Source organism: Mycetomoellerius zeteki, unplaced genomic scaffold (genome assembly GCF_001594055.1).
Source record: "Mycetomoellerius zeteki isolate Tzet28-1 unplaced genomic scaffold, Tzet1.0 scaffold156, whole genome shotgun sequence".
Taxonomy (NCBI): Eukaryota; Metazoa; Arthropoda; class Insecta; order Hymenoptera; family Formicidae; genus Mycetomoellerius; species Mycetomoellerius zeteki.
In genome coordinates this window covers 322,385-333,206 of record NW_017256511.1, presented here as the reverse complement: position 1 = coordinate 333,206, position 10,822 = coordinate 322,385, and the positions used below count along the sequence as shown (strand labels likewise).

General features: G+C 33.3%; 3 protein-coding genes across 5 annotated transcripts; 2 read left to right on the top strand and 1 right to left on the bottom strand.

Moving 5' to 3' along the window:
* Positions 1-3,448: 3,448 nt before the first annotated feature.
* Positions 3,449-6,660, top strand: LOC108720882 (uricase). The gene is made up of 4 exons (XM_018445147.1): positions 3,449-3,635; positions 4,799-5,214; positions 5,871-6,178; positions 6,438-6,660. Exons 1-4 carry the CDS (start codon positions 3,505-3,507, stop codon positions 6,609-6,611), a joined length of 1,029 nt encoding a protein of 342 aa, XP_018300649.1. The 5' UTR covers positions 3,449-3,504; the 3' UTR covers positions 6,612-6,660.
* A 490-nt stretch (positions 6,661-7,150) lies between these two features.
* Positions 7,151-7,978, top strand: LOC108720913 (uncharacterized). Its single transcript, XM_018445184.1, has 2 exons — positions 7,151-7,380; positions 7,442-7,978. Exons 1-2 carry the CDS (start codon positions 7,310-7,312, stop codon positions 7,767-7,769), a joined length of 399 nt encoding a protein of 132 aa, XP_018300686.1. The 5' UTR covers positions 7,151-7,309; the 3' UTR covers positions 7,770-7,978.
* A 105-nt stretch (positions 7,979-8,083) lies between these two features.
* On the bottom strand, positions 8,084-10,822 carry LOC108720910 (uncharacterized). 3 transcript variants are annotated; one of them, XM_018445182.1, is made up of 6 exons: positions 10,790-10,822; positions 10,649-10,718; positions 10,277-10,332; positions 9,589-9,753; positions 8,446-8,582; positions 8,084-8,330 (listed from the first exon to the last, which is right to left on the bottom strand). In XM_018445182.1, exons 2-6 carry the CDS (start codon positions 10,670-10,672, stop codon positions 8,194-8,196), a joined length of 519 nt encoding a protein of 172 aa, XP_018300684.1. In that variant the 5' UTR covers positions 10,673-10,718; positions 10,790-10,822; the 3' UTR covers positions 8,084-8,193. The 3 variants fall into 3 exon arrangements, with proteins under 3 accessions (XP_018300684.1, XP_018300683.1, XP_018300682.1); XM_018445181.1 differs by having other exon boundaries at positions 10,649-10,741; positions 10,790-10,799; XM_018445180.1 differs by lacking the exon at positions 10,790-10,822 and having other exon boundaries at positions 10,649-10,781.

Genomic DNA, 10,822 nt, shown 5'->3' with positions numbered 1-10,822 from the left:
ACATGTTTAATTTTATTACAAAACAAAACAGCATTTTTGCTTCCGGTTGAACAATATTGAACTAATTATTGAAAACGATTTTGAATTTTTAAAATCAATATCTGTAGCGGATTTTCTAAACGTCATATCAGTTATCAATGGCTGCGTTCAACAGAGAAAGCAGCTTTGCAACTGTTGTAAAATTCTTGAATATGATTGGTTTATACATTTAAATCCAATGAGGAATTAAGGGTAAGACCAATCATATTCAAGAATTTTACAACAGTTGCAAAGCTGCTTTTCTGCTGAATGCAGCCAATGATTGTCGCTATCGTTAACTAGCGACAACCAATGGCAGGACAAGGAAGAAAGCACGACTCTCATTGGCTGTCGCTGGTTAACGATAGCGACAATTGATAAAACGTTTAAGCCCAGTTCCACAACTCACGGTTAACTCTTAATCGAGGTTCAACTTATTCACTGTCTCTTTCCAATTTTAGAATTGGAAAGAGATGAGAAACAAGTTGAACCTCGGTTAAGAGTTAACCGTGAATTGTGGAATTGGGCCTTAATATTTAGTTACGACGAATATACACGATTTCGAGTATAGGCCTGAAATGCGTAAAAGAACAAAAAAGTCAAAATAATATCAATTTGACGTCACATTGACCGAATCACTACAAAAAATTGACATAAATTCGGTCAATAATCAGTCAATATGACGTAAAATTGACATTATTTTGACTTTCTCGTTCTGCTTGAGCTTAGATTGCGGGGAGATAAAAAGAGAAGCGCGCGAGAAAGCAAGGAGAGAATAGAACACTTAGTTATAGTTCAGATCAATTAGTTCGGAGTGAGAATTCAGATCAGTATACCTTAATCAGTGCATCGTTAACAAATATATATATTGAAACTAGTATACACAAATTTCAGCGATATTCCGAGAAATACGTAAGAATACTAAAAGTGTAAAATCAGTTGACATTAAATCGAATTTTATCACTAACAAAATCCTGTGAGTATAAATTCCTCGTCACTGCCGATACGAAGGTGATCCGCATTTAAGGTGAATAGCATTTAAGACGGTAAGCATTCTCCTATATTCCTCAAACCGCTTCAACGACTAACCAAAATACGACATTAAAGCTGTATTCAAACAGAACACAATAAGTCATCATAGATCTATTTTTTTATTATAGCTATATACTTTTAGAACTTAAAAAGTGAAATAAGTATATATATTTGATATTTGACTAAAGTGAGAAAAAATTCTAGTGCAGCTTATATAAAAAATAAACTGTGACATCAAAACGATATCGAAGTAACAAAATGTTTATTAATAGCTTTTTCGTAATGGATGTAGATTGACCCGAGAATGATTAAAGTACCATGACCTCATCTAAATAGAAACCAAATAAGTAGAGCATGCGTGTGACGTCATTTATGAGATAATCGATCTCGGATCGATTATTTAAACCCGCTGCAATCGAAAACGCTGTGAAAGATACTTTTCAATCAGCAACGTCATTCATTTTAACGTCATTTCATGGCTTGTTTTTCTGCTTGGGTATTATAATTATCTACATTCTATATTCATTCACTATCAGTGTTGAAAATCACTGCAATCACAAATGCATAGTATGCACTTATGTATATGCTGTAGATTTTCAGTACTGGCAGTAAATATTGAAACGTAGCCTTCACGAAAGGTCTCTAGTGACGTCAGATGAGATAAATGAGATGACTGACAAGGGACGTCACCGATGGAAAAAAATTTTTTAAAACAAAAGTTGTACGGTTTCAAGAGTACTTCAATGTTGTGAAGAAAATTAAAAAAATTTTTTTTTAACAATTGTTAGCAAAAAAATTATAAAAATTTTATTTTCTTCGCAACATATATATATTGAAGTACTCTTGAAACCGTACAACTTTTTGTTTAAAACTTTTTTTTCTATCTTTTATGCTTCCGACAGTATTCGGCTCGAAATAGAAATATCGTTTTATTTCAAAGGGGTGTTTCACCCCTTAAACATGATTTAGCGCACGTATAAAAAAATATATATAAAAAAATTCTTAGATTTTTGTGTTCAACAACATATTTCACGGAGAATCAAATCGGTACCGGATAGTTGGATGACGTCTCTTGTGAGTCTTTTGTTGAATTGTAAAATGTTTTTCATCTAAAGATAATTTCGATTAAATTCCGATTAATTTAATTAATAATTATCAAATATAATATTTGTACTATATTTTGTCAACGTGGATAGAAATTAATTTTCGTTAAAATTTACAAATAAACAAATCAAAAGTTAATGAGCTGAGCTTAGCTCATTAATTCTTGATTTGTTTAGTTGTGAATTTTATTTAAAAGTTTAATTATATTTGTATTAAAAATTTTAATTTTTGTTATTTAACGTATGGAAGAAAAGATTTAATTAAGGATAATGAATATATTATATTATACAGTTATAGAATCGCATGGAATTTGATCGCGCACATCGTAACATTGTTTGCGCGAAACCGCTACTCTTATCTGACCTATTAGAAAAATTTTATGTTGTTTCAAATATTGAAACGAACAATAACGATTGATAGAAAAATAATATTCATCCCTCTTATAGAAATTAATTTAATACTAGTTTATAGAAATAAATTCAATACTGGCCAATTAATCATGCACTTATTTTGAGTATTAAAAGTATTGTTACAGTACCTTTTTAATTATTAAAAATTATGAGACAACGAGTATCGAATGACATTAATCCAATATCGTTCGATACTTGTTATCTTATAATTTTTGATAAATACAAAAAAATTATCATATCTAGCAAAAAAAAGTCAGCAATCACACAATTTTTGCAGTCAACGCGAAGATTAAAGACACAAATGCTATTGGTAAATGCTATGTAATCTGTAAATATTATGTAATATCATCAGTAAATGTGATCATCATTTGGGCTTATTAATAGATTGTTTAGTAGATACCTTATCCGAACCGTTCGTGCTGGTAATTTATTATATATTTGCATATTGCGACGATCCTATTGATTTGACGTCAATTTTTGGGAAATAGATTTAACATGTGTATCGACATATTCTCCAATATGGTTTCCATGTTACTGTAATTGGAGCAGGGCATGATTAGAAATGACCGATACTTCTCGGAATAGCTTCTTGAAACAACTATAATCATAAAAGAATTGCGTTTTTTTTTCCCCTAAAACTCTCCCCCGGCCGTCGTTGCCGAGATTATCGACAATGTTGTGAAAATGCGCTTCGGTCTCGCTGTCGCCGAGATTACAAGTTCATCGAGGGTCAATCCTAGTTGCGTCTGTGTGCGGGAAGCGTGATGTTTTCGAGTGCATAAGATCAGATTTTTGCTGAATCTCGAGAGACATTTTGAGTTCAAGGGTGGAAAAACGCGGTGGGATATGATTTCCAAACAATATCGTCCATATATATCATATCGATGCCGTTGTACAGCACGTAGTGCGCGATAATCTCACTCCGAAGTGTACGACGAGAATGTCCCCGCACAAGGAGCCGCTTTCCCGCCTGCAGAATGACGAAATATATTCGTTTAGTAGATCGCTGAGAAACCAGGAATCGTCGTACACAAGAGACAAACGCAATTATTTTAGTGAGAATGAAAAAAGGTACATATTTCCTGTCAACTAGTGAATACCAGTCACGAGTTCTTATTAATCTTTTACGATTAAGTTACAAACCTTACAATGTTGCTTATAGGATTGACCTATAAATCTCCAGACGCTTTAGTAGAAATATAAATGAATAAACCGACATGAATAGAGTCACAAAGAAAATATTATAGTAAGAATTACAATAGAGAGTCTTCGTTAGCCTGGTATTTTACGAGAGAGTTGCTGCAATTATTCGAATTTTTAATGTAAACCTACTTTGTTAATTAAATTCCTTGTGAGAAAGAAAAAATTTCAAAATTCTTGGCGTAGTTGCTTTTACACAAGTTATACGTTTTATTTCGTCCACGGAGAATAATTACGATGTCGATACAGTAAATTCAGACGTAACAGAAAATAGACTGATTGAACTAAAATAGACGTTTTAAGATTAAAACCCACTTTAGACGACCTATAATTCGTGTCAGATTTCAAAAGATAGAATCCTATTTATAATTTATTATTATTCAAAGGATCAGAAATACGTGCATATATAAATATAGGATGCGCACATGTATCAAAATACGCAGTCTATATGAAATTGTAAATAGAATTCTGTCTTGAAAACGCGAATTATAGATCGCCTAAAATTAAGCATTGTTATATATATCTATAAATTGTCCCCACAGTGCGATTTAAAATACCTATAACTGTTCACAGTGCACATCGTAATTTCTATTAACGCGATCGGTGAAAATCAATAGTCCATTGTGCAATTTTTATAACAACAAGTGCTCCAATATCTTACAACATTGACTGAGTTCAGTAAAAAAAAGTAGCTTTGCAGCTGTTGAAGAAATTCTTTTATATGATTCGTCTTGTTCTTGGTTTCTCATGAATCTAAATGTATAGGTAATTCAACCATATTAAAGAATCTTACACAATTACAAAGCTGCTTTTCTGCTAAACTCAAACAATATTATAATTTAACTTCTTATAGTGAGAGAGAGAGAGAGAGAGAAAGAGATTATATATTCTTATTACAAAAAAGAATTAATATTATTTAACTGGTGTAATATTTTCTCTGTATTCAAATAAGTCGGAAAGAAGTAGAAGAATATATTGTGTGAACGAATAAAAAATTTAAAGGGTAAATAAATTCAGAAAGAATCTGTGTTTAGGAACGAATACGAATTAGGCGCTTATGCTTACGGCAAGAATAATGTCAAGTTGTTGTACGTAAATCGGAATAATGAACCTTGCCACGACATTCGCGAGTACGAGATCGACACGCACTTACGTCTGTACGACCAGAAGGAGTTTTTAGAGGCTGACAATCGCGACATCGTCTCGACGGATAGTCAGAAGAATACGGTGTACCTGCTAGCGAAAAAGCACGGCGTTCAATCGCCCGAAACGTTCGCGCTTTTACTTTGCTCTCACTTCCTCTACACGTACAAACACGTGGCGCAAGTCAGTATCAACATCGAGGAATACCCATGGACCAGGTATTATGCTGACAACCGGCCACACAATCACGCCTTCGTTATGAACCCTACTGCGACGAGATTCTGTCAAGTCAGTCAGGTCAGAAATGGTACGATTCGAAAAAAATGATCCGTTTATTTCACATAGCTCATTGAGACTAATTCGAAAAATGAAAAACGATCTATTTTAAATTTCTAAATAGATTAATTTTTTAAACAGAATTAATTTTTCATTCCTAGCTAGCGTGATTTTTTTATATCATTATCATTATTATTTTTTTATATCGTAAAATGTTTAAGTTACATAAATTATGAAAGTTTGGTATCTTTTATTTATATGTAAGATTTTACCTTTTGCCCTTAAATTAAAATATGTATTAACGCAATACTTTTTAATGCATGCACTGAGAAAAAAATATCTTAATTTCAAAGAAATATTTCTTTGCTCGTATTCAAACAAATTATTACGTTGGATCAATGAAAATTTCTTTGAAATTAAAATATGTTTCTTAAAATAAAAAATATCTTAATTTCAAAAAAATTTTCATTGATCCAAAGTAATAATTTATTTGAATATGAGCAAAAAAATATTTTTTTTAAATTAAGATATTTTTTTCTGTGTGACAACATATCTCGGTGCATGTATTTGATTTTATTTTGAAAAGAAAACTTTGTAAAATTTATTACAAAATCAGAAAATATGCATTTGAACAAGCAGAAGATTAACCTACTGCTAGCTTTTCATTCAGCATTTACTCGGTTCTAGGACCACCACAAATACGCGGTGGATTAAAGGGGTTACGAGTGTTGAAAACCACTCAGAGCTCGTTTGCAAACTTCATTCAGGATGAATACGGCACGTTGCAAGATTCGCACGATCGTATTTTCAGTACTGTTGTAATGGCAACGTGGGACTATACCACCGCCGAGGTAGATTTTGATGGTGCTTGGCATGTGGTGAAGGAGTGCATTATGCAGAATTTCGCGGGTCCACCAGATACGGGGATTCACTCGCCCAGTGTACAGAATACGCTTTATCTCACAGAAAAGTGCATACTTGATAAAGTTAAGCAAGTAAGCATTAACATATTATTATCACAAAGTAATAGTTTACTACCTATTTCATAATATTTTGCCAAAAAGATATTAATTTAATTTAATTTAAGATTAAATTAATAAGTTAAAATTAAAATAAATATTAAAAAAATATTTAATATTATTATATATAAAATATTAAATAATAATAATTATATATTATAATAATAAATTAATATATTTAATTATTTTGTTTTACTTTATATGTGTGCATTACGCGGAAATAAAATATTTACAGATTAGTAGCGTCGAGATGCAAATGCCGAACAAGCATTATTTCGATTGGGATTTCAGCTCGTTCACCAAACTAAGAATAGAAGGACAGAGCAAGGAGGTTTATCTACCCTTAGATAAGCCGTCAGGTATTATTTACGGTCGATTAAGCAGAAAAGATTCCTCGGCCAAATTATAGACATGTATGATTGTTGAATTATTAATAAAGTTCAAATTTTTTATAATTAGACTAGGTTGTTCCATCTTTCAGTAAACTTCACTGTCTTACTCTCTAAAGCTGGAAACATAATGGGCACAGGCAACAGGGAATAACTAGTCGTCCCCCCAATCAGAGCTCTGGGGTATAAGTTTGTTATTATATCAGAGCTATGATTGGACAGCTCGTTATTCCCTGTTCCCTATACCTATTGCATGTGCCCATTGTATTTCCAGCTTTCCTCTCTTATGCTTTTACTTTTTTGTTTATCCAATAAATAAATTACATAGTTTATTTGAAGTTAGAACAACCGGCTTTTAATCTAGCTCCGAACCTCTCAAATAAATTTCTAAAGCCCATTTTAAACTCTATAACTCGTGCCAGATTTCGGAATAAAATTCTGTATTCTTTATACGTTACGTAATTTCATATACATATATTTTATATATACTCTAATTCTTTTAATTTTTTCTCATATACGTGCCACGTAAACAGATTTACATCTGGAATTATTTTATTTTATTTTATTTTACTATAAGCTCTAATAATATCATAGGAAGTATGGGACAAAAAACGCTCAAATTGAGCGAACACTTTCTTTTAATGAAGTTGTCATCGGATTACGAAAAATTTCACGTAAAAAAATTCACTTCTCTAAAATAGATTACAATTTATAAAATATGTTCTCGGCGGCTGTGGATCTATATGACGTGCCTCCGGCATGGTGGGAAACGGACTGCGTGAAATACGGGTGAGATTGAAGTCTTGTCACTGATTTTCGCCGAGAATAACCTCTTAATTAATCGACACAGACTCAGTTATACACCCGTGAGATCGCGATTAACGTCACTGATGGGAACTAATGTAGTGAGATTGACGGACCGCAGATACATGATGCATCTCGCGTCGAGATTGCAAGAAGATTACGAGGCGCAGCAAAAGGCTCGCATCGAACGAAGGAAATTGAAAGCTGTCTCAATTGTACCGCAATTGAATGAATTATTGCCCAGGTCGTTACTGAAGACTACTCGGCGACGGCGTGAATGTTCGCCAAAATTTCACGCGTATGCGGCTAAAATGTGTAAACAACTTCCACATGTATTACTCGCGAATGATTTAGAGCCTCGTCTCAAATTATAAATTATAATTCTCATAATAACATTCACATTTATTTTGGCCGTTTCGACCAGTAAATCTAAATATAAGAAAAAAATATAGAGTCAAGGAACATTTCAAATGTCTGTTATGCGCATAATAAATAACAAGCTTCAAGCATGTTCTTTTAATTAGCTGAACTTCTTGTATGATTCATCTTTCTTTTTTCTTCCGTTAGAAAAAAAAAGGGAAAGGATGAACTGTGCAGAAGCATAGAAAGAGCTGTTCAGCTAAAAAGAACAGATCTATCATCAAATTTATACATCTGCTAAACACTTAGAAGTTAAGTTTTTAATTAACTAATCTAAAGCTAAACGATTGAAGATTTGATGTGACGTTTGATGACCAATTTTAATCACAATTGTTAGTTTCGAGAGAGAGAGAGAAACAGGTGTTTCACGGCGAGGCCTTAAGTTGTTGCCGTCTCTATTCGTCTCTGCCGCGACTTCCTCAACGGCAGATGAAATACGAGTGGCCGATTGACGGGGACCTGCACCAGTATTCCCTTGGAGTTTCGATCGATCGTGTCAAGCTCGTCGTCGGTGTCTGTAAAAAGATCGCTATTTTTAATCGCGAGATTGCCCGGTCCTTTTCTCATGCGTTCCAGTCGATGAACGAACAAACGATCGATTTTTCCCCGCGCAGAATTATCTGTACTTACCTAGAATCTTCTCGTCCCAAAGGTCATCCCATAGATTCGACCCGGACAGGTGTTGGAGACCCGACGACATGATTAGCGACGGATCTGGCGCGTATCCGTAATGGTAACCCGACCAGCCGAGTGACGTGAGAGAGTCGCTGGAAAATAAAATGCTCGAGTTATGCCCGAAAAGGATGGTTTTGCTGAAACATCTAAAAATTTATCTAGAATACAGATCCGAAAATAATTTTGTTGGACCACCAAAATAATTTTGTAGGACGCTCAAGCCGATTGATAGAATGTCAAAACTTTTTGCAGCAATAGGTCTGTTCGCGTTGCTTGAAATTCTCAAAAATGTTTGCACCTAAAATGAGATAAATATATATATTGAAAAACGAGAAAGCGAAGATGCTGAGTACAAAAAGTGCAAACAACGCGAATAGAACCATTGCTTAAGCTTTTTGCATAATTATTTTGTTGATCCGACAAAATTATTTTCAGATCTATATATATATATATATATTCATTTAAATGTTTATATACTTCAGTAAAATCGTTTTTTCCGTGTATACGTAATTATTTAAATAATCCAACAAAATTATTTTCAGATTTATATCTAGCTAAATTTTTAAATACTTTAGCAAAATCATTCTTTCCATATATTTCTTACCAAATAAATTAACTTTAATTTTAAGATCTGTTTTCTGTAGCTGAACTAGTATACACTTTTGGAACTTAAAGTGAGATAGGTATGTATATGTTTGATATTTGTCGAAAGCGAGAAAGAGAGTTCTACAGTTTATAATGCAGGAACAGAGAACAGATCATTAGTTTAACTTACTATTTATCTTTTTCTATTCTAAGAATTAGAAAAGGGTAAAGAGTAAAAATTAATCTGCAATAGTAGAAATGGACATTATTAGAAATGGACAGCCAGTAGTCGCATCAGCCATGTGTGATATTAACATAACGTGCAGATAGAATCAAAAGGATGGCGATGAGATTGCAAATTTTCTCACACGCGGCGATATGAAAACTAAACTAAACTTGAAATGTCACTTTCCCTCGTGCGATGATTTGTTATTTTTCTATAGATTAGTTTTTACAAGATGCAATCGAGTTGCGAAATAAGTTTAATCTTTTTTACTCAATATTAGAACATACTCGTAGAGTTCGTCGAGATAGTATTTATCCGGTGCTCTCGTCCATGCTAATAAAGGGAAAGGCATCGGATAATAATGTATGTGGTAGTGTTGTACATGGCCCATCTTAGGTAGCGTCTTTTTTGCCTTCAGAGATTCAAAGAATTCCGTCAGTGCCTTCTTAGGGCTGCAACGTGAGAAAACGTGTTATAAATAATTGAAAATAGAAAAGCGGAAAGTAGAAGAAATGACACACTTGTCGTCCGTATTGCGTACAAATTTTTCATGCCGCTCCGTTCTGTCGAGAGCTTTCGATTTTATCTTGTCTCTAGGGAGAAGAGACAATTTTCTTCTTTAAAAAAATATTATGCTAATAAATTCTAAATTATTAAAAATAAAGGCTATTTAAAAAAGTCTAAATTTGATTTAAAGGCTGTTTAAAAAAATCTTTAGAATGACAGATAAAAAAACTTATTATTCAAACAATTGCGAGTCTACATTTTAAAAATTCAACTTAGAATTTGTTTATTAAAATATCTAAAACAAATTACAAAAAATAATAGTATCAAAGTTTCGACCAAAGAAAACTGGTACAAAATAAAAAAGTTCACAAGTCGAAGGAGACAAAATCGATTTGATACATCTTTCATAAGATTAAATTATTCTTTTCGAATAGCTCTGGCACAAAAAAAATACAAAGACAAACTCACTATTGAAAAAAAAATTCTTCCGAGAGTCCGGCCAAAAGCACCACGGGCAGCGCCAACTGCAAATCACCACAACGATTAATCTATAATCTCCGGTTTTTCTTTTTCTTTTTCTAAATTTAATTCTCAATCGTTTACGTATATATTAATAATCGCCGGTGATCTCGAGCGACACGTCGACTTTGTTCTCGTTGAGTTACTAAATATTTATTAGCAGATCACAGAGCACAAATTGTTGGAGCTGTTAACGTAGGCGGTACTCCTAAGTGCACTTCTTCCATAACGAAGAACAATGTCGTGAAATCTCAAATTTGCAAGGTCGACGCGGTCGTTTTTACACCTGCCATTAAGATATCTGACTCGCTGATCATTTACTTGCAACATCAGCCCCGTCTTCATGCTGCAGCACTAACTGGAAGGTTGATTGGATCGCTACGTCCGCAGTCTGCGATATATGAATAAGACAAACTGAGAATTTCAATGAAACTGGATCGCTTTATAGCCGCGCTCTCTTACCCTCTTTCTCTCCACTCGTACTTTTCATTTTTC

What these genes read in the sequence shown, in the direction of transcription:
- LOC108720882 (XM_018445147.1), top strand. Translation starts at nt 3,505, where the DNA reads ATGTCCCCGCACAAGGAGCCGCTTTCCCGCCTGCAGAATGACGAAATA. An exon ending in TTTAGTGAGAATGAAAAAAG is followed by an intron (nt 3,636 to 4,798) that starts GTACATATTTCC and finishes ATCTGTGTTTAG; the next exon opens with GAACGAATACGAATTAGGCG. An exon ending in TACTTGATAAAGTTAAGCAA is followed by an intron (nt 6,179 to 6,437) that starts GTAAGCATTAAC and finishes AAATATTTACAG; the next exon opens with ATTAGTAGCGTCGAGATGCA.
- LOC108720913 (XM_018445184.1), top strand. Translation starts at nt 7,310, where the DNA reads ATGTTCTCGGCGGCTGTGGATCTATATGACGTGCCTCCGGCATGGTGG. An exon ending in ACGGACTGCGTGAAATACGG is followed by an intron (nt 7,381 to 7,441) that starts GTGAGATTGAAG and finishes TAATCGACACAG; the next exon opens with ACTCAGTTATACACCCGTGA.
- LOC108720910 (XM_018445182.1), bottom strand. Translation starts at nt 10,672, where the DNA reads ATGAAGACGGGGCTGATGTTGCAA. An exon ending in GAAGAATTTTTTTTTCAATA is followed by an intron (nt 9,754 to 10,276) that starts GTGAGTTTGTCT and finishes CTCACGTTGCAG; the next exon opens with CCCTAAGAAGGCACTGACGG. An exon ending in TATCTCGACGAACTCTACGA is followed by an intron (nt 8,583 to 9,588) that starts GTATGTTCTAAT and finishes TTTATTTTCCAG; the next exon opens with CGACTCTCTCACGTCACTCG.